At 36.9% G+C, this 25,136-nt stretch overlaps 1 protein-coding gene across 2 annotated transcripts in view; it reads left to right on the forward strand.

Annotated features, from left to right (window-relative positions):
• ANTXR2 (ANTXR cell adhesion molecule 2) overlaps positions 1–25,136 on the forward strand; it is a 155,982-nt gene that overhangs the window by 62,394 nt on the left and 68,452 nt on the right. For both annotated transcript variants that reach the window (XM_035004700.1, XM_035004701.1), the window contains exons 12-14: positions 5,458–5,553; positions 23,713–23,757; positions 24,604–24,696. In XM_035004700.1, coding sequence (XP_034860591.1) covers positions 5,458–5,553; positions 23,713–23,757; positions 24,604–24,696 — 234 coding nt within the window. The remainder of the gene's footprint in view (positions 1–5,457; positions 5,554–23,712; positions 23,758–24,603; positions 24,697–25,136) is intronic.

A 25,136-nucleotide genomic window follows, 5' to 3' on the forward strand; every position in this document is an offset into this window, starting at 1 on the left:
TTTCTTTCTTTCTTTCTTTCTTTCTTTCTTTCTTTCTTTCTTTCTTTTTCTTTCTTTTTAAAGATTTTATTTATTTATTTGAGAGAGAGAGAGACAGAGATAGAGACAGAGATAGTGAGAGAGGGCACGAGCAGGGAGGAGAGGGAGAAGCAGGCTTCCTGCTGAGCAGGGAGCCCAATGTGGGACTCGATCCGAGGACTCTGGGATCATGACCTGAGCCGAATGCAGATGCCCAAACGACTGAGCCACCAGGTGCCCTTCCCCGGGCTTTCTTACTTCCTCAGAGCCTCCGACCAGGTTAGTTGCCTCCCACTTCCTCACATTTGTGGTTATTCGCTCAGGGTTTTGTCTCTCCAGCTAACCCGTGGACTTCATGTAGACTTGTCCAACTTTGTAACTTTGGTACCTACTTAACTGCCTAGAATTTAAAGGGAGTCATACTAACCAGAATGAGAGGCTTTTAGTTTCTGCCCATGACACAGATCGATGTGTAATCATGGCTAGTTTCTTTTGACTCTTAAGTCTGCAGTTTGCAGCCTGCTATCTGCTCATAGGACTGAAGTCTATGTGGTTGACCTTTCCTTAATTTGTTTATAAAGCTATGTGAACAATGAAATGATTTCCCTTTCAAGATTGAAGTCTTTCATGCTCTAATAATGGCTTTGGCAAATGAAAACAACGGAAGTGGGAAAGCCTGAATTTGTATCTAGTTAACTGAGCTCATGTCTGGGACTAGGGGTATCCAGGGACTGTGTCTCACACACTTATGACAAGGTTGAGTTGCATGACATTCTTGCTTCTTCTGCCCTGTTGCATGACTTTCTTTGCTTCCTCTGCCCTGTTTTTCATCACACTTAGCTAAAATATGATAAAGATTAGGTCCACAGGTCTTTAGAAAGTGTGTATTTTTTTTTTTAATTTTATTGAAGATGAACCAACCTTTGGAGTCAGTTGATGTGATAATATTGCCATAATAAATGTATATTTACATCTGGATGTGCATAGTATTTTATTAATATTCCTAATAGAGTCATTGTTTTGGAGGAAAAATCAAGAATTTTAACTGCCTATCATGGCGAGCCCATCTACTTTATATTCTGTCAATATGATTTTCTGCATTTCCGGCTAATGACACATCCATAGAAAGAAAAAAAAGTAACCACTACATTTTTAACAGATTGATATCCTCTAGTTGAATGTTCCTATTTCTGAACACAATGTTTGAATTCTAAGAAAGGAGGAAACCAAGTGTTCATAGAACCTTTTTGAAAACTGTATAGCACAGACAAATGGTGAGCCATTTCCATGAGGGCTGTGACTAGATCCTAATGTGGGAAAGGACTGGTAGGGAATGCTGTATTTGTTCTGTGAATAAACAGTCAAATTCGGGGTATTTCATATAAGAGGCAGGATCATGAGTTTATGCATTTGATAGCATTTCTCCCGTAGGGTATCACACTTTTCTATGTATTTCTTTGACATTCTTTTCCTGTCATATTCCCGTTTGCCTAGATTTTAGAGCTTAGCATAATCAAGGCTGTAGAGAATTACATGATTTGTTAATCAATGTTTAGAATTCTGTGTAGAAAGATGCCCTTTGAGTTTTTCTTAAGTGGCTTGATGTATGTTCTGAGTTGTTTTCTTTGGTTTTAAGGACAGAGAACTTATTTGCCTGGAAATTTTCTGTAAAGTATTGATATTCTCTCTCTCTCTCTCTCCTTTTCTCTTTCTCTTTCTCTCCCCCTCTCTCTCTCTTTCACACACAGACACACACACACACACACACAGAAGTTTCTGTGTGCCAGACATTAATTTAGACATTTAAGATACATTAATAATGAAATGTTGAGCTCACATTTTTATTCTACCAAACTCCACAACAGGAAGTTGTTACATGAATTCATGTCTTTTTATTTCTTCTATTTTAAGTTAATTCTTTATGGTGAATATCATGTCATAGCCTCTTCTAGTGCCTTAAGAATGGTCACATAGTGAATGGTAGAACTCAGTGAAGATAGCTGTGCATGTCAAGTTTCCATCGTTATTCTTGTTGTCTTCTGAAAGATAAGATAAATAAAATGATCAAAGACTCTAAGTGATGATACTTTGGTGGTGCCAGTTTTGGTGAGTTTGCAACCTTTTATCAGCTGTATAAATACCTTGCTTGTTCCCTCTTCCATTCAGATGCAAAATCAGAAATCAAAGGATAGCTTTAATTGTTCATGTGTAGTTGATTCTTAATCTTCTGTTGAAAATTTCTGAAAGTAATGAATGTTTTATGGTTTATGCTGCCCTGAGAATTAGTTATTTTAAAAATAGATTTATTAAAACTGAAAGGCTGCTAGTAATCGCTAGCTATAAAAATGGAGTTGTTTGGGGATGGTTTCCACACTGCTCTATGCTAATCTTTTTTTTCCCCTTCCATTGTGATAATAACAGATGATATGGGGAAAGGATACACATGTCAAGATTTTTCTGATTAGCTGAACCAAGTATATTTTGCAGCACTTCCTTGCCACGTCTTTTGAAAACTACCTTCTCTTCTGTTCTCAGTTGTTTACATGTAACTGTTTACATAAAGATTATTACCTCGTTTTGTGCATATGTCATTATGTATTGCATTTTATTTATTTTTTTTAAAGATTTATTTATTTATTTTGGGGAGAGGAGCAAAGGGAGAGAGAGTCTTTTGTTTTTGTTTTTTTAAATTTTTATTTATTTATTTTTTAAAAAGATTTTATTTATTTATTTGACAGAGAGAGAGATAGCGAGAGCAGGAATACAAGCAGGGGGAGTGGGAGAGGGAGAAGCAGGCTTCCTGCTGAGCAGGGAGCCCGATGTGGGACTCAGTCCCAGGACCCTGGGATCATGACCTGAGCCAAAGGCAGACGCTTAACGACTGAGCCACCCAGGCGCCCGGGAGAGAGAGTCTTAAGGAGACTCTGCACTGAGCTTGGAGCCCCGTGTGGGGCTCGATCTCACCACCCTGAGGTCATGACCTGAGCCTGAAACCAAGGGAGTCGGACCCTTAACCAACTGCACCCACAGGCGCCTCGTATTGCACTTTATAAAATGTTCTGACTGAATGCTACTACCATTGTCACTTAAACATCCGAAAGTCTCTCAGCTTTGACCAATCCAGACATTTCTCAATGTGGATTCTAGGGAATCCTAGATTTACAGGGTATTTAAAATGTTATGAGAAAGAAGATGGTTCGGTGCTGAGGTAAGTTGAACTACTTTACCGCAAAGCCACTCAGAGCTTTCTAAGTATGTTAATACGCACGGTGATTTTCTAAGAGAGAAAGCACAGTAATGGCTTTTCCACAGAGAGTTTCATGCTGTGGGGATGACTGGCTCTCTTATTTTATGGATTAGAAAACAGGCTCCCAGCAATTAAACAACTTGCTTAAAATTAAACCTCTAGACTAATACTTTTAATTCAGTGCCATTCTCAGATGGATCCTGGTGGATCCACCCCTTGTCACTCCTCTCTCTATCAGCTCTTAGGACAAAAGTGGCTCTTACCCTGACCTCTGAGCTTGTACTTCTATTTGTTTTGTTTTGTTTTAATTTAAATACAATTATTGAACATTATCTCAAAAACTAATGTTTTGTTTTTTTAAAGATTTTATTTATTTATTTGAGAGAGAGAGAGAGAGAGCATGAGCAGGGGGAGGGGCAGAGGTAGAAGCAGACTCCCCACTGAGCAGGGAGCCTGATATGGGGCTCCATCCCGGGACTCTGAGATCATGACCTGAGCTGAAGTCAGATGCTTAACTGACTGAGCCACCCAGGCACCCCTGGGCTTATACTTCTTATTTGTTTTGAATGACAGGAAACATATCTCTGAAAAACTGCCCTGAAGTCCCAGATTTCCACCTAGAGAGTATATTGATTTATTTACAGTTTTTTCTTCCCTGCATTCTTTCCCTTAAAAGAAAGGAAGAAACAAAAAGAAAGAAAGAAAGAAAGAAAAGAAAAGAAAGAAAGAAAGAAAGGAAGGAAGGAAGGAAGGAAGGAAGGAAGGAAGGAAGGAAGGAAGGAAGAAAGAAAGAAAGAAAGAAAGAAAGAAAGAAAGAAAGAAAGAAAGAAAGAAAGAAAGGAAGACACACAAAACAAAACATTATTACTGGGTATACCAGAAAGTGGGGTTTGGGAGAGACACCTTGTCCCCTGGAGAACTTTATCCCCACACTAAAAATTCAGTAAATACTAGTCTTTGCATTTGTGGCTTTTGCAGTATTTCTTTGGAGTTCATTCTCTTAGTAAATCATTTTAAATGCCAAGCATGGAGTATACATTGGTAAGTAGGTTGGACATAACCCCATGATTTTCTAGAGCTCACAATAGTGACAGAAAAGAGAAATTAAAGAAATAATCACAGTTTATCAGAAATAAACAAACAAATAAATTGTGATAAGTACTCAAGATTGAAGTATAGAGAACTATGAATTGTATAGTAAAGGGGGGCATTTTCTAGCCAGAGGGTACAAAGAAGGCTTCCTGCGGAAGTGGCTTAAGGTGAGCCGTGTAGGATGCCTAGGTGGTGGTTACAGGAAGGGGATTGGAGTCAGAGCCCAGAGCAGGTTCCTTAGGGCTGAAGGAGCTTGGTGTCAGGAAGTGAGAGGACACTAGTGTGGTTCTTGTGTGGGTAGTGCTTGAGCTTCGGTGAGAAATCTGATGTGTGAATGCATGAGATTGCTTTCTTGAATTGACGCAATGTACCATTTGCCAACAAGAACCATTGTTGTTCGGGCACCTGGGTGGCTCTGTCCATTAAGCGTCTGCCTTTGGCTCAGGTCATGATCCCAGGATCCTAGGATTGAGCCCCACGTTAGGCTCCCTGCTCAGCGGGGGTCTGCTTCTCCCTCTCCCTGCTTCTCCCTCTCCCCACCCCCTGCTCGTGCTCTCTCTTGCTAGCTCTCTCTCTCTCTTTCAAATAAATAAATAAATAAAATCTTTAAAAAAAAATAAAAGAAAAAAAGAACCATTGTTGTTGGTTTCTCACTTGCTTGGTGAATTTTGATATTCATCTTGCAAATGCAAATAGTGTTCTATCATCAAAAAGTCTGGGAGAATGCTGCATAAGTTTTGCCTAAAAGTAATCATGCTTGTGATCAAAATAACTCTTTCCCAGAGACAAATGATAGGGACCATACAGCCCTTTCGTATAACCCCAGATAGTGATTTTTCTTACATTCTTTTAGGGCATAATTTAAAACTGTTCATAGCACTTTGGAAGATTTCATATTTATTATTGCCTGTTTTAAAATAACATGTATGAAGTAGAATGTAAAGGAATTTACAGAATTTAGGGGAATAAAGTGAAAATCTGATTTGACATTGGTTCTGCTTTCTGCATCATTTTCTGGTGTTTCCTTAAAAAAATATGTATTTGGGATTTAACCCTGTGCTTTACTGACCACTTTGTTTTTTGTCTTCTGCCTCTTCTAGTCTAGTGGGACTGCAGCCATCATTGCTATTTTGGTGTTACTGCTACTACTGGGCATTGGTTTGATGTGGTGGTTTTGGCCCCTTTGCTGCAAAGTGGTGAGTAAGGAGGATTTGCAACTCTACTCTTTTGTAAAGCAGTGAGATGTAAAGTAAGGCTCGAAATGTGAATCAATGCCAGTGTCCAACAACAGCAGAGATTCAGTTAGCAAATTGAATTTTAATAGTTTTTATTACTACAATAAATTCTAGAAAACATGCATGCCAATAAATGTTTATTATCAAACTTCATCTAAAACACATTTCAAAATCAAGTTTGGAGGGAGAAGGGGAGAGGAAAGTAGAAGAGGTAGTAGGGATAAAGGGTTTTCTACTGCAGTACAAAAGAGTTTCAAGTAAGTTGAATGATATTTTCAGTTGGGTTCATGGGAGAAGTTGATAATCTGTCAGGTTTTCTTGTCAGTTCTTATTGAATCCTTCATTACCTCTGTAAAATCTGTTTCAGGACCTTCTCTGTTTGCCTCTAGGAAAAATATTTTAGAGATAAGTCATGTGCAAATGTTAAGGTGTCTGTCAAATTGGCAGTTTTGAAGTTATGACGGTTTGTTTGTGTTATTTTTCATGTTTGAGTAAAACCTTTGAAAGAATACAGGCTTCTGTTCCCTTTCTCTTGCTATTGTAACAAATTGCTTCATATTTGGTGGCTTAAAGCAACACAAATTTATTATCTAACAGTTATTTAATCACAGATACAAGATGGGTCTCACTGGACTACGCTGGGCTAAAAGGTATTGGCAGAGATACATTCCTCTCTTAATGCTCTGGAGGGGAATCTGTTCCCTTGGCTTTTCCAGCTTCCAGAGGACACACACGTCCCTTGCCTTGTGGACCCCTCCCTCCATCTTCAAAGCCAGCAACATTGTATCTCCTTGACCATTCTTCTGTAGTTACGTCTCCCTCTGACTCTCAACACAGCTGGGAAAGGACCTCCGACGTTAAGGAACCTTGTAAAGAAATTGGACCCACCTGGATAATCCGTGCTACTCTACCCTCTCAAGATCCTTAACTCTCAATCTGCAAAGTCCCTTTTGCTATGTAATGAAATTATTTATAGTTCTAGGGACATCTTTGGAGGGCCATTATTCTGTCTTCCACGGGGTGGACTGTTGGGTAGTAGAGTTCAGCACATTTTGAGCAATCCAATTTAGATTGTTCAGGTTTCATAGAAAAGAGTATCCTGAAGAAGCAGTCGTTCAAAGCATACCTCCTTCTTAGTTCGATAGCATTCCTTTTATTATCGGCACTTTATGTAGAACCTTATATTCTGTAGATCGCAGCGGTGTTGTACATGATATTACTAGACTGCCTTTTTTCTCCCTCACCTTTGCTGACTCATTTTAGTTTCCTTGTAACTTCAGGCACTAGTCTGCATTACTCCTGCATTTATTATTAATTGTACTTCAGTCTGTTTTCATGAGTCCACTTTATAATCCTTTATCTCAGAACAGTTGGTCTATGGAGGAGGCACAGAATTAACTCAGACAACTGTAGAGACGAGAAGCATCCTGTCTCTTTGCTGAACTAATCAGTTTCCTGCCATAGCAATTTATGTTCAAACGGTTTCCTGTTGTAATCTTGATTATCCTAATATGTTTATTTTAGGGTGGCTTGCATTCTTGAGTCTCAAATTAAAAAGCAAAAAAGTGCCCTAATATGATTCGTGCTCCTTGGTTTTTTTTTAATTTAAATTTTGATGTGGTGGATTTCCTTCCTTCATTACTTGGCAGTTTCATTTATTACTGATCGGAGGGCTCAAAAGTGTCAAAGTACATGATTTTTTAGATGTGTATGAAAACTAAAATAGGCTTCTCTGGGGCATTGCTAAATGTGCTCAAGTGCAGATCTTGACCACCATTTTGGATGTTAAAGAGAGGATTCAATCTCCAGGTGGTTAAGAATAGGTTCATTTACAACTCTGAGACTGCAGATCGTGAATCACAGAGTATATTTCTTTATGCAAAGCATAGAGGGATGCCTTTAAGGTGTGTTGTCAGGATGTCAGGAGAGTTTCCTATCCTTACAAACATTATGAATACTTACTGATTTCTGAAACTTACTTAATAGAGACGCCCACCTGTATTTGACATTTAGAACTATAGATTAAAGGGCTAGCCCTGAGTATGAACTTACATTTATACTTAGGTATAAATGAATCATAGCGAATATTTTCTAAGGTAGCTTTAAAAGCAGGGTAGAGGCAAAATTCTGTATTTAGCCCTTGGCAATCTGTGTCAATACTCTATTAGGAACTGTATAGTCATACAAAAATGACTATAATATGATATGGAAACTCACATTTTAATATGGAAGCACAGAAGTGTGGGCAAAGTATAACTGGAGGGGCATGAGTGCCCCAACAGCAACATTTGTAAAGCACAGGAAGAACATAAGAGGAGGGATTTGCCAGAGTTACGGGATTGTCTCAGACAAACCTTACTGGGCTGATGACTCCAAACTGAGTTTTGAATAATGAATAAGATGTTTACAGTTGATGAGGGACATTTCAGATGAAGTGTGTGTGGAATTATATTGAGTTATTCCAGCATGCTTTGGGAAGCACTAGGCTGAGGCTTACCCAGCGTGCCTGTGAAAAGGAACAGCAAAAGATGGTGTGGGGTTTAGGCAGGAATCCCATTAAGGAGGCTTCCTCTGTCTTTTAGGAAGTTTGAACTCACCCCAGGGATGATGAGAAGCCACTGGAAAGATTTGATTAGTATAATCCCCTGAAAGAAGCTTTGCTTGCTTCACAGCAGTATCTGCCCAGGTCTGGTCCTGGTGGGGATTAAGTTTGTATCCAACTGAGTTTCCATCAATTGAAATGGAAAGCCAGTGACAGATAATGCACCTTAGAGATGGCCAAAGCAAAGGATCGCTAACAAAGTAGATAGGAATAGAAGATGGAAGCTAAGTGAGCTAGAGAAAAATGAAGAGGTGATGTGGAAAAAAGGGACAAAGGGACCATAGCCTTGTGAAAAAATCTCAAGTGTCAGAGGGTCTTGTAGTGCAATGGCAGGATATTTGTTTTATTTTGTTCCTTTTAGAGAATATGTTTGCACAATGCTGGACTTAGAATGTAGTTTGCTAAATAATTCTTAGCAGTTAAATTATTAGGGATCAATTTAACCTTGACTATATTGTTACCAGTAATATTACTTTCTAACAGGAAATTTGTTGCAGCTTGGTGTTGTATAAATTTTGTTTTGTGTGAGTGTTTTTAAAGTATTAGTGGCAAACATTTAAATCTCATCTTTCAACTGAAAAATGACAAAATAACTTAAAATGTCTGTTCTCAGGCACATTTAGATTATGTCAGCAATCCACCTCCTTGAAAATCTTATGCTCGGGAGCTCTTATAAAGATAGAAAGTCTGGAAATAAAGCCCTGAACAGAGGCCCTAATATTTTTCACACATTCTTATTCATTCATTTAATATTTTATGTAAATATCTTTTTTTAAAAGATTTTATTTATTTATTTGACAGAGAGATAGAGAGAGAGCACAAGTAAGCAGAGCGGCAGGCAGAGGGAGAGGGAGAAGCAGGTTCTCTGCTGAGCAGGGAGCCTGACGTGCGGCTCGATCCCAGGACCCTGGGATCATGACCTGAGCTGAAGGCAGACACTTAACCTACTAAGCCATCCAGACGCCCCTTATGTATATCTTACGAAATGATTTGTTCATTGTTCAGAGATTAAAATTTCACAGATGTCTAATCAATAACTCAAAAAATAACAGTGTTACTTACATTTTAGACAGTGGTCCTCATTTTTTTTTTCCCTACCCTAAATAACGGGAAGCTCTCAGAGCAGTAGTGGTAAGATTTCCAATGGTGGTGATTCTCCCTGAAGGGAAAGGGCGGGACAGTTAAGGGTCTCCAGGGTTTAATGCCATTTGGAAAAGCCCTTGTAGTAGGCTGAATAATGGTCCCTAAAGAAATGCAGGTCTTAATTCCTAGAAATTGTGAATGTTATCTTCTATGGCAAAAGGGACTTTGAGGTGTGATTAAAATAAGGATCTTTGAGATGTGATTAAATTAAGCTCCTGAGTGTAAGGAGATTAGCGTAAGGAAGAGGACAAGGCAATGTGACCCCCGGGGGCAGAGATTGGGGGATGCAGCTACTAGCCAGGGAATGCTGACAGTCACCGGAAGCTCAGAGAGGCAAGCAACAGCTAGAGCCTGGGAACCTGTAGAAGGAACCAGTTCTACTAATGCCTCATTTTAGCTTTATAAGACTCAGTTCGGACTCCTGACTTCCAGAACTGTAAGAAAATAAGTTTTTGTTGTTTTAAGCCATCGAATTATGGTAATTTGTTACAGCAGTATTAAGAAACTAGCACAGTCATTAAATGATTCTGCTATTCCCCAGGGCTGGGGATCACTGCTTAGGGCTATCAATTTCGGTAATTCTTATGTAATATGTTTTCAGATCAACTCAGAAAAACTGTTCATGGAGTCTCAGAGGTTGTAAAATGGAAGACAATGACATATTCTTCAAAATGGTAGCAATGGTTACACGGCTATTAAAAAATCAGTATGCATTTTTTAAAATTAGAATTACCTTTCTGTTTTGAGTAACCATAACATAAATGAGCATAACGTTTTATATATTGAGTAGAATTTACTTACTGTTTCAGAGTGGCAAGGAGTTATTGGAAGAAATAGGCTTCTAACTGTTAAAAGTATTCGAGGCATATATGTTGTTAGAACCATTCAACAACAGGGATCCATGGACAGCTTTCTCGGGGTGCTTGTTATTTGCCAGAAGAGGCCAGTACCATCCCATTCATATTCAGATATTGAACCACTGAATCCCTTGAAAGCTAGAAAGTGACCTTTTTACTGTTAGGGAAAAGCAAAGAATTTGAATATTCAACTAATAAACTGTGTCTCTGAAACAATGGTGTAGACCTCATTCACTGTACCAGTTTGGTATCAGGAACAAGAAATGTATCAAAGTCATAAATATCCCCTCTAAAGATTTTATATTAAAATTTTAACCAAAATCCTCAAAAAGTTACCCTGTCAGGTTAGAAAATGGTACTGGTTTGGTGATACTTAAAGGAAATTAAAATTAAACAATTATTTATGTGATTATTTGTTGAACATTTCTCTCACTTTATGGTCTAATAATTTCCTGAAGTCAGTACTGTGTGTATTTTACTCCTCATTGTAAACCAGGCATCTTACACAGTAAACACTTATCCTCCTTGAACTATTTCAATTCTTAAAATTGAAACACTTGACAACTTTTTATCTGGAAGACCACCTCAAAGTAGGGTACCTTGTTGCCAGTTTTAATTAAAATTCTGTCAACTACGGAGAAGCATTTTGTATGAGAGGATTTATGGTACAATCTTAGTTCTTTGTATGATTTTCACTGATTTTATTTAAAAGGTATCCTTTATAATATATCTATAATAGAAAATGTGGTCTTTGCCATTCTATACAATAGGAACTGAGATGCAAGTACATAAGGATTGTTAACTGTAATAAAATTCTGAAGTAGAAGCAGTTTAACTCTTGTCTAGTTGCTTCTCTATATACCCCAGAGGGATTTCTAACCTGAAGACTGTGAACTTGGGTGGGAAAAAAAAATCTTTATTTTTACTTCCAACTGAAATTTATCATTTTCTTCATTTATAAAATGTAGGCTGCTATCCACAGAAGTATTGGCAGTTCTGGAGACTTTGTCAGCAATAGTAATCACAGATATCCTATGTCACATATAGTTCTTAAGATATTTTTGAAATATCTTTTACAAATATCATAACTTCAAAAGTTAGGGTAGTTCCCAGACCTACTATTGTATCTCATTATTTAATGAATTATTTATATTTCTTTATCACAAATTTTGTGGGTTTTTTTTTTTTTTACATATCAGATAATTATATCTCAATATAATTGGATTCCTTAAAATCCTTTGTATTTTAATTTAGCTTAATTATTCTGGGAAGGGATCCGTAGGTTCATGGGATTGCGGGAGAGGGGCATAGAATAAAAAAGGTTAAGGGAAAACCCCTGCAATAGAAAATCTGTCCACACAGGATGCTTTTAATCTAAGACTACTTAAAAAATTTAAATCTTTCAATTCATTTTAATGCGTATTTTCAAGGATAAAAGAGAGAGACAACATCATTTAAAATGTTGCAGAATAGTGTCCTCTGTGTACCTGGGCTTTCCATGACAAAAGAAATCTACACCAATGATAGTTGGAAGACTTTTTCTAGTAATAATCTTAGTAAAAGAGCCCTCATGCAAAGCAGAAATTTTTAGGCACTATCATTAGCGAATTATAGAGTATGTTGAGTTTGCAAACTATTCCGTAAGGGGAAAAGTTCTCATTTTTGTGTGAAGTTATTTGTCACCATCTGTTGAGTCTGTATCCTGCTCATTGAGGATCCTCACATCCATCCTTTACAGCTGCTTTCCGTTAACAAAGACATCAGCTGCATCCTTCCTTTTTCCTTAAATTAAAAATGGGAGCAGAAGAGGTTAAAAAAACTTATCATGTACTGAATCATGAGTGAAATATTAGAAAATATGGATGTTTTCATCATTGTTTAGCTTAGAAGTTATGCTGAGTTTATGGCAGATTTGTTTTACTATCAGGATGGCAGAAATGACAGTCCTGTGGTTGTATCATTTGGCATAACCAGACACTCTGCAGAATTACAGATGTAAGGCTAATGAGGTGGCAAACAAAGGCTTTTTGGAGTGTTGTCAATTAGAGTGTGTTCTACAGCTGCAGATAAATATCTGAATATGCTGGAAATGATAAATGTTCACTTTGCTCTAGTGTCCTTGGCCAAAGTTCTCCATCCTCAAGGGAAAACTGCAAGCTCATTTTTCCTTGGTGCATTTAAGACATTACATAAAGATCTCATAAATCTTAATTTAAAAAAACCATTTTAAAAAGTTATCTTTTTAAAGCTCAATTTGCTTATAAGTAAGTTGAGCTTTCATGATGAGGATATATCGGACTGTAGCTCCATGGAATCATTTTCTTAGCCAGCAACAGCTGTGCTATTCTTTCTAAATAGTAATAATGCTTCTATATTGCACTTGCTTTTTATTGTTGAGGAGGGCTCTTGGTGCCTTTATTGAGTTACTTTGAGAGTAGCCTGATTTTTTTTGGAATGCACAATAAAACAGAAGTAATTTAAATTTTAATATGCCTTCCTTGCACCATTAATTAAAATGATTTATGTTTGGTTCCCTCCTTGAAATAGAGTGTGATGTTAGTACTTACTGCTTCCATGGTGATGTTTTCCAACAGAACAGCATTTGCAAAACGGGGTATCGAACTCTTCCTGGTCTTAGTTTATTTGCTTTGACAGCAGCACCTTTCCTTAACTCTGAGCCAGATACACTCTCACACTGTTCTTCCCAGTCCCCATTTGGCATTTTAAATTATATTTATTGTCCAGACCTCCCACTGGTTATTTATTTGTTCAAAGTAGGAATCTTTGATCACTGATGAGTCTGTCAAGGAGGAAAGGAGAGGGAGGATGAGATAGCTCAGACCATATTTTGATTTGGATGATGAAAGCATCTAACTTGGTGAGATTCAGAAAAAAACTTCCCAAATACTAATGTAATAGAACTTTGTGTTTTTGCACTTCAGAGGGAAGGCACTACATTTGCTCTCTGATCTTATCAAAAAGAAAAGGAAGAAGGAAAGGAAGGCCCGCATCTATTTCAAACAAACTTTTCCAAACACTGAGAGTGACTTCTCTATTGTTTGTGGGCTCTTAGTCGCTTAGATGACATTGCTGATAAATTGGGCATTTGTTTTTGTCACTGGCAAGAATCAGTCCTGAAACACTACTTGATCTACAGGCGTTGTATGGTATCTTTTTTTTAATCCAAGGCAGTTCACTGTTGACAGTTCTTTTCACTCTTTTCTGAATATTGGAACATATGATTGCATCAAGCTGGCTGCAGGCTCCAGTGCTGACATTTTCTAGCGCAAAGAATGCCCACATCACTCGAACATTTGAAAAGTGTTAATGAGCAGATCAAAAGGACTGTTGCCTGAAGCAGCTAACTTTTTTTTTTTTTTTAAGAAATCGGCTCTCCTCCAAACTGAAATCTTCATTCTAGCAGCTAAGTAGATGAGATGTAATCCTCCCTGATGATGATAATAACAAATGAAAAAAAAAATTGGAGGAGAATCAAACTCTACATATGGTTCATAAAGTGGTGAAAGTGTTTTCCAGAATCTTCAATACAGAACTAAAGGATGCTAAGTGGAAAAAATCCTGGCAACTAGGCAATATTATGCCTTTTAAAATCTGCAAATTCTCATAAAATATGGTGCATATGAATACATCCTTTTCTGAAATGGATGTGTTCTTGCACTATTTAGTACAAGAATGGGATTCTCATGACTGTTATTTTTAATGTATTTACACTGACAGTAAGGTTTCCTTTTCTCCTGCACTAGTTTTGCTGAAATGTAGGGATATCAGTTGGACACAGATTTTTTTCCATTTTGACTTTTGAGCCAAATGGCTTCAGATTATTTTCACCCTCTTTTGTTACTTATGAGGCCCTGTAGTAGATTGGTGAGAGGGAACATTTTGAAACATCACATAAAAATCATTTTATTTTCTGTTCCAACATTTCTAGGTCAGTGATGTTGGCCATATTAATTAACAAGTTATGTCTCTATAAAGTGGGAATGATAGGCTCTTTCATAGTTACTATAAGGTTTTAATTTATCTATCTTTATCTATCTACCTACCTACCTACTTACCTACTATTTATTCATCCATCCACCCATTAATCCACTTATCCATCCATTCATGCATTCTAGAAATTAACAACTACTCAACACATCTTCGGCTTTTTCTTTTACACCCTTTCTCTTTGCAGTCGAACCTTATTTTAAAAGGATGTCATTTGGCAGAAGAAGTCAAACTCAGTTTGGAGATAGATGGACCTGGGTCCTGGATTTGAGTCCTAATTCTGTTTTCTCTTTGTGTACCCTTGGGCAAATTATTGAAATTAGAGTCTTCCTCTCCTTATATTTAAAATGGGGATAAGCGGGGCACCTGGATGGCTCAGTCAGTTAAGTGTCTGCCAGGGTCCTGGGATCGAGCTCCACATGGGGCTCTCTGCTCAGCAGGAAGCCTTCTTCTCCCTCTCCCTGCCACTCCCCCTACTTGTACTCTCTCTCTCTGTCAAATAAATAAATAAAATCTTAAAAAAAATGGGGATAAGTATAGTAACTTCATAGGGCTCTTAGGAGAATATGAGAAATATAGAGGGTGTGACATATAGCCGCACCAATAAAGGGTGATTACTGTTAATAGTAATAACAGCACAGAGATGAGCCTTAGCTCTGGTTCAGTTTCTGAAGGTTTAGCCTTAGCTGTTTGTTGTGGTGGTGGTTGTGTTCCTTATTTTACTAGATAAAAATTTGATTTAAGTAGAGTTTTAATGGCTGTATTCCATTGTTAACAATGTAGAAAATGTACTTGCTAGAATTTCAAAGTCAACTTAAATTTATAATTAGTCATGCATTTAGACATACATAAGATTAATTACACATTATTGGAAACACAAACCCTAATGTTCTTTTCTGGAACAAGGTGAATACAAATGTATATTGATACATGGCCTGCTTAATTATGGAAAGGCATAGAAGCAAAAGACCTGGTGGAAAAATTGTGATATGTATTTTTTAATGTTCTATCAGAATTTTCATGTTGGAAATGACCTAAAATTAATCAAATTTATTTCCTAGATGAAGAAACTTAGGATGGTCTTACATCTTCCCATCTGCCATTGAGTTAATTAGTTCTCTGATTTTATTGGTTGAAAGAGAAATTTGATGCTTCATTTTCTTTGAAACGAGCAATATTTTAGTTTCATGGGAACCTGTATCTATCTGTTTATCATTTATATTTTTTTCCCTCAGTATTTTTCTTTAAATTTAAGAGGTTGGCTATGAGCCTTTGTGAACATTCTCAACTAGTTCCTTCAGGTCACTTTCAATCGTGTTTTAGAATCTGCTATTTTCAGAGCACTTTATTAGGCACGGGTGATACTTATAAAGAAGGAGAAATGATTATTGCCCTTAAGAAATCTACACTCTTAAGAGATAATTGAAAAATTCCCAAATAAACATATAAGCCCAAGTTAATGAAGCATGAATGATTCAACTGTGCAGCAACGTTTATTTTTAGAAGTTTTCAAGCTTCTAGATAGACCAGTAGGAAGGTTGTGGGACGTAACATGGAAATGGCCATCTTATTTGGGACAAGCAAAAGGATCTTTACTTTTTCTGGACTAGAGAGCCATATAAAGGGATATTTGTAGATAAGATGTGCGGGTCGAACTGCATGATAGGGAGGCATTTGAACAATGAGAATAGAAAAACTGGCTAATATAAATGTACTGAAAAGGAGCTTTGGTTTTCCAGGTTGTGGCTTATGATACCAGGTAAAGGGTCTCTACTAAAGGGAAAAATGCAAAGGTGCCTTTTATTATCTTGTTATCCATTTGTCAGCAGTGGTCATATGAGGTTTTATTTTATTTTATTTTAATTTAATTTAACTTTATTGTATTTTATATTTTATTTCTTATTTTTAAGTAGACTCCATGTCCAGCATGGAGGCCAGTGTGGGGCTTGAACTCATGACCCTGAGGTCAAGACCTGGGTTGAGATCAAGAGTCGGATGCTTAACTGACTGAGCCATCCAGGCACCCCGTGTCGTATGAGGATTTTAAATTGAAACTCAATTTGCCCATATCACGCTAAAACTAGATGCTATGCAGGATAATGAGTATGACAAGTATGACATGAAAAAGGATGAGTCATGGAGGAGGATGTTCAGTAATTTTCAGGAGGATATACCATAGAAACAGACTGGGGATACTGTTTATGTCTTCAGAAATACATACCAGTACAAGATGTACAGGTAATAAGCAGAGTAAATTTGAAATCCTCACAAGAAAATGAAAATGAGTTCAAATACATTGTACTCAGACTTAGTGAAATGAAGGATGTACCTTGGTCTTTTTCTAGTGAAAGAACTCCAGAGAGCATTTTAAAGTAATTTGCAAAACTAAGAGTAGAAGCATGATTTGTAAGGATCTTCTAATAAAAGTCAGTAATTCATTGATTTCAATTGTGGTCATTGGACCCACTGATCTATTTTGACCAGAGAAACAGTTAGGCTTCTGTTAGGAAAATATACCTGGTTACACAGGTTAGAATGAGGGATAGGTTAGAGATAGAAAAGCAAGATAAATGTCTAATTTAAGTAAGTAGAGCATGTAGACATTGATGCCAAAAAAGCTATGGTAATTATCGACTATCAATCAATGTTATCAGTGTGTTATTAATTAAAATGCATAGAGTGGAAGTAAAGACTGATGGGGTGCATCTGTTTGGTCTGAGTACCATACATTTATTTATAATGGCTTGGTTACACTTAAAATGCTATTATTGGTTCTGGAAACTTCACTTGGAGATATTGATCAAATGAGTATGTACTAAGACAATGGACCAAGATGACCAAATAACTCAGGACCATCGCATGAGGAATAGTTATGATATTTAGCTTCCAGATGAGTAGGGCTCAGTAGATACATGGTTATTATTCTAGTATTCAAAAATAGGAACTGCTCTCTTCTGGAAGGAAGATTAGTTGTGTGAGTGTGTGTGTGTGTGTTTCCACATCCTAGGATCAGGACTAAAGAGTGGAAACTACAGAGAGGGAGGCTTTGGCTTCTTTGGGGGGAAAAACTTTCAAATGATGTGAATTCCTTGCCAGTGGAATGAATTGCTTTGTGAGGTAGTGAATTTCTTTTTATTACAGGAATTCAAACATAGTTGGACTACAACTTGGTGAGAAGTTTTCAGAATATTGAAGTTTTGGTTGAATGTGAATTGGAGGAGTTGAAAAATGTTGTACTAGATATTTTTAAGGTCCAGAGAATTATGAGTTTATGATTTTAGGTAGTAATAGAATGCAAAGAATCCTTCCTTCTTCCCTTGTTCTTCCTCTCTTTCCTTCCTTTCCTTCTTCCTTCCTTCCTTCCTTCCTTCCTTCCTTCCTTCCTTCCTTCCTTCCTTCTTTCCTTCCTTCCTCACTCTCTCTTTGTCCTTTCCTCCCTCTTTTTTTCTCCCTTTCCCACCTCCATCCTTTTTCTCTCCTCCTAACTTCCTTCTATTCCTTCCTTCCTTACAAAACAGAAAATCTATTTTGTGCCAGACACTTTACTAAATCCTGGGAATACAGTGAGCAACAAAGCAGACATAAATGTCCTCTTTGTGGAAATTACACTTTTATGGAGCAAGGTAAAATTATCAACTCTGATAGATGCTAGGGAACCAATAGGCATTTATGCATATGAAGGGAATCTTATTCACATTGGGGAGACTGAGGAAAGTCCTGGGGTGGTAAGGTGAGGGACAGAGAGAGAGAAATATTTCAAAAAAATCTGTTGGACATGGTAAATGATTTGGTAAAGTCATTTAGAACTGAAGAAGAAATTATAGATTATGTGAAAATTTTGAGACTGCAATAGAAGGAGTAATTTACTTAAAAGAAACAGGGAAAAAAAGTTGGCCCTTTTGATCCCTTTGAGTGCGAAATATTGATAGATCTTGTTTTCCCGAGTTTGGACATGTAGTTTGATAATGATATGATGTGCTTCCTTTCTATAAAGGAAATGTACCTGTAGCTTGATCATCTTAACTTTATTTTATTTTACTACAGCATTATTTTAAATCTTAAGCCTCCACTGGCATTTTTTTCTGGGCTAATTATAAAAATCCAGTTTTTATCCTTCAAAATTACCAGAAAGAATGGAAATTTTATGTTTGTTGATAAAATAAAATTGAATTATTAAAAGGGCTGAATAGAAAAAGTGGCATTATTTGTAGTATTCAAATTTTTGAATGAGTTAGAGGTTCAGTCTAACTAAATGTCTGGATGTCTAGTCTAACTAAATGACTAGATGTCTAGTCACATCTTTGTGGAGATTGTATCTATCTGAGATTTAGATCCAAACTAAAATTTGAACAATGAAGATATTATACATAAAGAAAATTAAGAGTTCTCTAAACATTATCAATAGCAGTGCATTTTAAAAACCTTTCACTATGGAAAATTTCAAACACGTACAAAGAGAAAGTCTAAAATAATGAATTCCCTCCTGTCTCTTTTGCTCAGCTTCAATGATTCTCAATTTATGACTGATCTTATTTCATCTATAACCCCCTCCACTTACCCACCCCAAATTATTTTGGTGAAGTATCAGAATCATATCATTTAATCTGAAAATTTTTCAGTATATATCTTTAAATGATAAGCAGTCTTTTAAAAACAATATCCATTGCAAGAAATACTAAAGGGGACCCTTTCAGCAGGAAGGAGAGATCAAGAGCAACAAAGACTAGAAAGGCACAGAGGTAATCTACAGAATGGTGACTTTACAGGTAATACAATGGCACTAAATTCATACCTATTAATAATGACTCAGAACGTAAATGGACTCAGTCCTCTGATCAAAAGACATAGGGTATCAGAATGGATAAAACAAAAAACAAAAAAAACAAGACCCATTGATAAGCTGCTTACAAGAGACTCATTTTAGACCCAAAGACACCTCCAGATGGAATGTGATGGGGCGGAGAACCTTCTGGTATGCTAATGGACACCAGGAGAAAGCTGGAGTAGCCATACTTACATCAGACAAACTAGATTTTAAACCAAAGACTGTAATAAGAGATGAAGAAGGGCACTATGTCATAATAAAGGTGTCTATCCAACACAAAGATCTAACAATTGTAAATATTTATGTCCCCAACTTGGGAGCAGCCAGATATGTAAATTAATAACAAACTCAAATAAACTCATTGATAATAATACAGTAATAGTAGGGGACTTTAACACCCCACTTATAGCAATGGACAGATCATCTAAGCAGAAGATCAAGGAAACAATGGCTTTGAATGACACACTGGACCAGATGGACTTAACAGACATTCAGAGCATTTCATCCTAAAGCAGCAGAATACACATTTCTTTCTGAGTGCATGTGGAATATTCTCCAGAATAGATCACGTCCTGGGTCACAAATCAGGTCTCAACCAGTACAAAAAGATTGAAATCACACCATGAATATTTTCAGATGACAATGCTATGAAACTTGAAGTCAACCACAAGAAAAAATTTGGAAAGACCACAAATACATGGAGGTTAAAGAACATCCTACCAAAGAATGAATGGGTCAACCAGGAAATTGAAGAAGAAATTAAAAAAATACAGGGAAGCAAATGAAAGTGAAAACATGACAGTCTAAAACCTTTGGGATGCAGCAAAGACAGTCACAAGAGTGAAGTATATAACAGTATAGGCCTACCTCAAGAAGCAAGAAAAGTCTCAAATGCACAACCCAACCTTACACCTAAAGGAGCTGGAAAAAGAACAGCAAATAAAGCCTAAAACCAGAAGAAGAAGGGAAAGAATTAAGATTAGAGCAGAAATAAATGATGTAGAAAAAAAACAAAACAGTAGAACAGGTCAATGAAATTAGGAGCTGGTTCTTTGAAAGAATTAACAAAGTTGATAAACCCCTAGCCAGACTTACTGAAAAGAAAAGAGAAAAGACCCAAATAAATAAAATCACGAATGAAAGAGGAAAGATCACAACCAATACCGCAGAGATACAAACAAATTATAAGAGAATATTATGAGCAATTATATGCCAACAAATTGGGCAATCTGGAAGAAATGGATAAATTCCTAGAAACATATAAACTACCAAACCTGAAACAGGAAGAAATAGAAAATTTGAACAGACCCATAACCAACAAAGAAATTGAAGCAGTAATCAAAAATCTGCCAGCAAACAGCCCAGGGCCAGAGGACTTCTCAGGTAATTCTACCAAACATTTAAAGAAGAATTAATACCTTTTCTTCTGAAGGTGTTTCAAAAAATAGAAATGGAAGGAAAACTTCAAACTCATTCTATGAGGCCAGCAATACCTTGATTCCAAAACCAAAGACCCCGCCAAAGAGAATTATAGACCAATATCCCTGATGAACATGGATGCAAAAGTTCTCAAGATATTAGCTAATCGAGTCCAACAGTACATTAAAATGATTATTCACCATAATCAAGTGGGATTTATTCCTGGGCTGCAGGGGTGGTTCAACATCTGCAAATCAATCAGTGTGATACACCACATTAATGAAAGAAAGGATAAAAACCATATGATCCTCTCAATAGATGCAGAAAAAGCATTTGACAAAATACAGCATTCTTTCTTGATAAAAACCCTCAAGAAAGTAGGGATAGAAGGAACATATCTCAACATCATAAAGGCCATATACAAATGCCACATACAGCTAATATCATCCTCAATGAGGAAAAACAGTTTTTCCACTAAGGTCAGGAACATGACAGGGATGTCTGCTCTCACTACTGTTATTCAACATAATACTAGAAGTCCTAGCCTCAGCAACCAGACAATAGAAAGAAATAAAAGGCATCCAAATTGGCAAGGAAGAAGTCAAACTTTCACTATTTGCAGATGACATGATACTCCATGTAGAAAACCTGAAAGGTTCCACCAAAAAATTGCTAGTGGTAATACATGAATTCAGCAAAGTTACAAGATATAAAATCAATGTACAGAAATCTGTTGCATTTCTATACACCAATAATGAAGCAGCAGACAGAGAAATCAAAGAATTGATCCCATTTGCAATTGCACCAAAAATCGTAAGATACCTAGGAATAAACCTAAGCAAAGAAGTAAAAGATCTGTATGATGAAAACTATAGAACATTTATGAAAGAAATTGAAGAAGACGTAAAGAAATGGAAAAACATTCCATGCTCTTGGATTGGAAGAATAAACATTGTTAAAATGTCTGAACTACCCAAAGCAATCTACGTATTCAATGCAATCCCTATAAAAATAACACCAGCTTTTTTCACGGAGCTAGAACAAACAATTCTAAAATTTGTGTGGAATCAGAAAAGACCCTGAATAGCTAAAGTAATATTGAAAAAGAAAAGGAAAGCGGAGGCATCACAATTCCTGACTTTAAGCTGTAATCATTAAGACAATATGGTGCTGGCACAAAAACAGATGCATAGATCAATAGAACAGAATAAAGAACCCAGAAATGGACCCACAATTGTATGGCCAACTAATCTTCAACAAAGCAGGAAAGAATGTCCAATGGAAAAAAGACAGTCTCTTCAACAAGTGGTGTTGGGGAAATTGGACAGCAACATGCAGAAGAATGAAAGTGGACCTCTGTCTTACACCATACACAAAAATCAATTCAAAATGGATGAAAGATCTAAATGTAAGACAGGTAACCATTAGAATCCTTGAGGAGAAAACAGGCAGTAACCTCTTTGACTTCAGCCATGGCAACTTCTTACTAGACATGTCTCTAAAGGCAAAGGAGACAAAAGCAAAAATTAACTAATAGGATTTCATCAAGATAAAAAGCTTCTGCACAACAAAGGAAACAACAAAACTAAAAGGCAACCTCTGGAATGGGAGAATATATTTGCAAATGACATATTGGATAAAGGGCTGGTCTCAAAACCTATAAAGAACTTATCAAACCCAACACCCAAAAAACAAATAATCCAGTTAAGAAATGGGCAGAAGACATGAATAGACACTTTTCCAAAGAAGACATCCAAATGGCTAATAGACACATGAAAAGATGCTCAACATCACTCACCATCAGGAAAATACAAATCATAAGCACAATGAGATACCACCTCACCCTAGTCAGAATGGCTAAAATTAACAACACAGGAAATAACAGATGGTGAGGATGTGGAGAAAGGGGATGCAGTTATAAAGTGAAGCATCCCTGGGACATTTTCAGACAATTTTTTCTCTTAGTCTAGAGACTTGGATGTGTACTTGAATTATCAGAAGCCATTGGCACTTGGTCAATGATTTTCTTTTACCTTTTTTTTTTTTTTTTTTAATCTGGGGGAAGGACAGAGGGAGAAGAGGGAGAGAGAATTTTAAGCAGGCTTCACACCCAGCACAGAGCCCAATGCAGGGCTCGATTTCACAATCCTAACATCATGACCTGAGCTGAAGTCAAGTCAGATGTTTAACCGACTGAGCCACTCAGGTGCCCCTGATCAATAATTTTATATCATGATGGTGTGAAAGGTTATCTACCTCAGTGCTGGTAGAGGTCATTTAGATCAGATCTCAGGCTTCATTCCTCTCACATGAAGAATCAGCCATATACAATTTCATGAAAGAATATATTGAGTAATGATTCATAGAGAAGGCATCTTGGTTAAAAAGTTGATTTGCTTCTAGATTAATGGGTGGGGAAAGAGATAAGTTAATTTCCCCATCATCTCTTGCAAAGCAAGTTAACTTGTGCATTGTAAATTTATGAAAAAGTCAATGAGTCTTAGAAGAAAGATTTCAGTAGTAAATTCCTGCTCTGTTTGAAGGGACATACCATAGTCTTCTGGAAAATGTTTGCATATCTATGGCATAAAGATAAAATGAATGAATGAAAGAGTTCTGTGAATTGTTATGTGGTTGTTATCTAGCACTGTCTAACAGACCACTCCACAACCTAGGGTCTTCAAACAATTTAGTGTCTTCACGGTTCTGTGGAGACTGGCTCAGCTAGGAGATTATCACTCTGGGGTTCTCTCATGTGATTGCAATCAGGGGGCAGCTGGGCTGGAGTCATCTGAAAGCTCGACAGGCCTCCAGGTCCAAGAGAGCCATGTTTGGCGCTTCTGCTGGGATGGCTGATATAGCTGGGGCCTGGCCAGGCACCTCTCATCACCCAGCCTTTTTGTAAGGTTATCCTGGGGTTCTTCCTCCTCCTGGCCCGATGGTCTCAAGGTAGACTTCTGGCGTGACAGCAGGCTTCCTCCAGAGTGAGTGTCCCAGGGATGCTGAGGGAAGTGGAAAAACTTCTCTTGACCAGCTGCAGAAGTCACATGGCACCACGTCTACCTCATGCTAGTTAGTCAAAAGCCTGTTACAGGAGAGACTGTATTCAAAGGGAGAGGCATACCCATTGAGAGGCAAGGTTCACTGGGGACATCTTTGGCAGTACCACTGTATGTTACTAATCGAGTTATTTTTACACATCTTTGCTGTCTCCTTGTTATGCCACCAAAATTTTTACCTTTGGTTTTTGGTTTTTTTTTGGACAGGTTATCAAGGATCCTCCTCCACCACCACCTCCTGCACCAAAAGAGGTAAATAAGTGCCTAATGAGTGATGTGGATATTTTTTTTCTGTATTTAGATATTATCCCCAAATTTGATCAATTACCTTGCTGTTGGATAACTGTGATACCTATGTATTGACTTTTGAATTTATGAAAATTCATTATTATTTTTCATCTTCTTATGAGTTCTTTCATGTGCTAGAGGAATAGGACCTTCAAAAACTGATAAATATAGACTGGCCGTGAGGCTTAATAGTGCACGGAGATTTACTTTACTTTGTCTATCAATAGATCAATAGTCCTGATGTTACTTATTTTATCTATAGAAAGGTAGAAGATCCAAGCTGGAAGTTTAAAGGTGTTCATCCTTTCTTCAAAATGATTATTACTTTAGCCAAACTTACGTTAGCAACATGAAATATGGAAGTAGTGCATTTTCAAAACTTCTTAACTACCTATCTTTTTAGTACCAGTTTTGCAGTTTAACTTAATATGTATGTTGATGCTTTAAATGGTTTTTGAAATGCTTTCCTACATTTAATGTCTTATCTTTTTAAATTTGAAGTAACAAATAGAATTGGAAAAAAAAAACAAATGATGCTGCTCATAGTTAAGGAGCAACTTCTGGTAATCTGGTGAAATAAAGGAGATTCCTAAAATTGGGAGGGCAGGAGTCCTTATATTCTGTAGAACTCCACTTGAAATTTATGGATGTAGGCATAAGTACATCCAAATGCCCCGTATATAATTGTTACTCTATTTCTTCCATATCAGTGTCATTATTCAGAAAAATGTTTAAATGCGTGTTAGTTCTAACCGGTATTTTAAGAAATTAATTAAACCCACTTTTAAAAACTTGTAATATTCTACACAGGAAGAAGAAGAACCTCTGCCTACGAAGAAATGGCCAACTGTGGATGCTTCCTATTATGGTGGTCGAGGGGTTGGAGGAATTAAAAGAATGGAGGTTGGTATCTTTAAAAAAAAAAAAAAAGAAGCTGCTAATCTGGAATGTGTAATTCTAGAACTATTAAGCCATGGAAACTGTGCTTTTCAGAATTTCATAATACCATCCAGTTTTATTTAACACTGGGTCTTTTTTGGATAATTTTTTTTTTCTGTGGAATCATCCTGGCCATTTCAAAACTGTACAAGAAGAACTGACTTCATTAGTCAAAGAATTGCATTGATAAGATGTTTGAACTCTAAAGGGCGAAACAAAGTTAGGGTTTTTCTCACTATTTTGGAAAAAATTACTGCAGACAGCATCAACTTTGTAGAAGCCAGCCACTTAAAGTAGCAATAATGCTTGTCTTTGAAAAGATCCAATAGTTATGTACTATTTAGGGATAAAAATGTTAAAATATTCGTGGTATGGGTATGACCTTATCACAGATGTAGGGGAAG

The sequence above is a fragment of the Mirounga leonina genome, unplaced genomic scaffold (assembly GCF_011800145.1).
Source record: "Mirounga leonina isolate KUSES-001 unplaced genomic scaffold, KU_Mleo_1.0 Mir_129, whole genome shotgun sequence".
NCBI lineage: Eukaryota > Metazoa > Chordata > Mammalia > Carnivora > Phocidae > Mirounga > Mirounga leonina.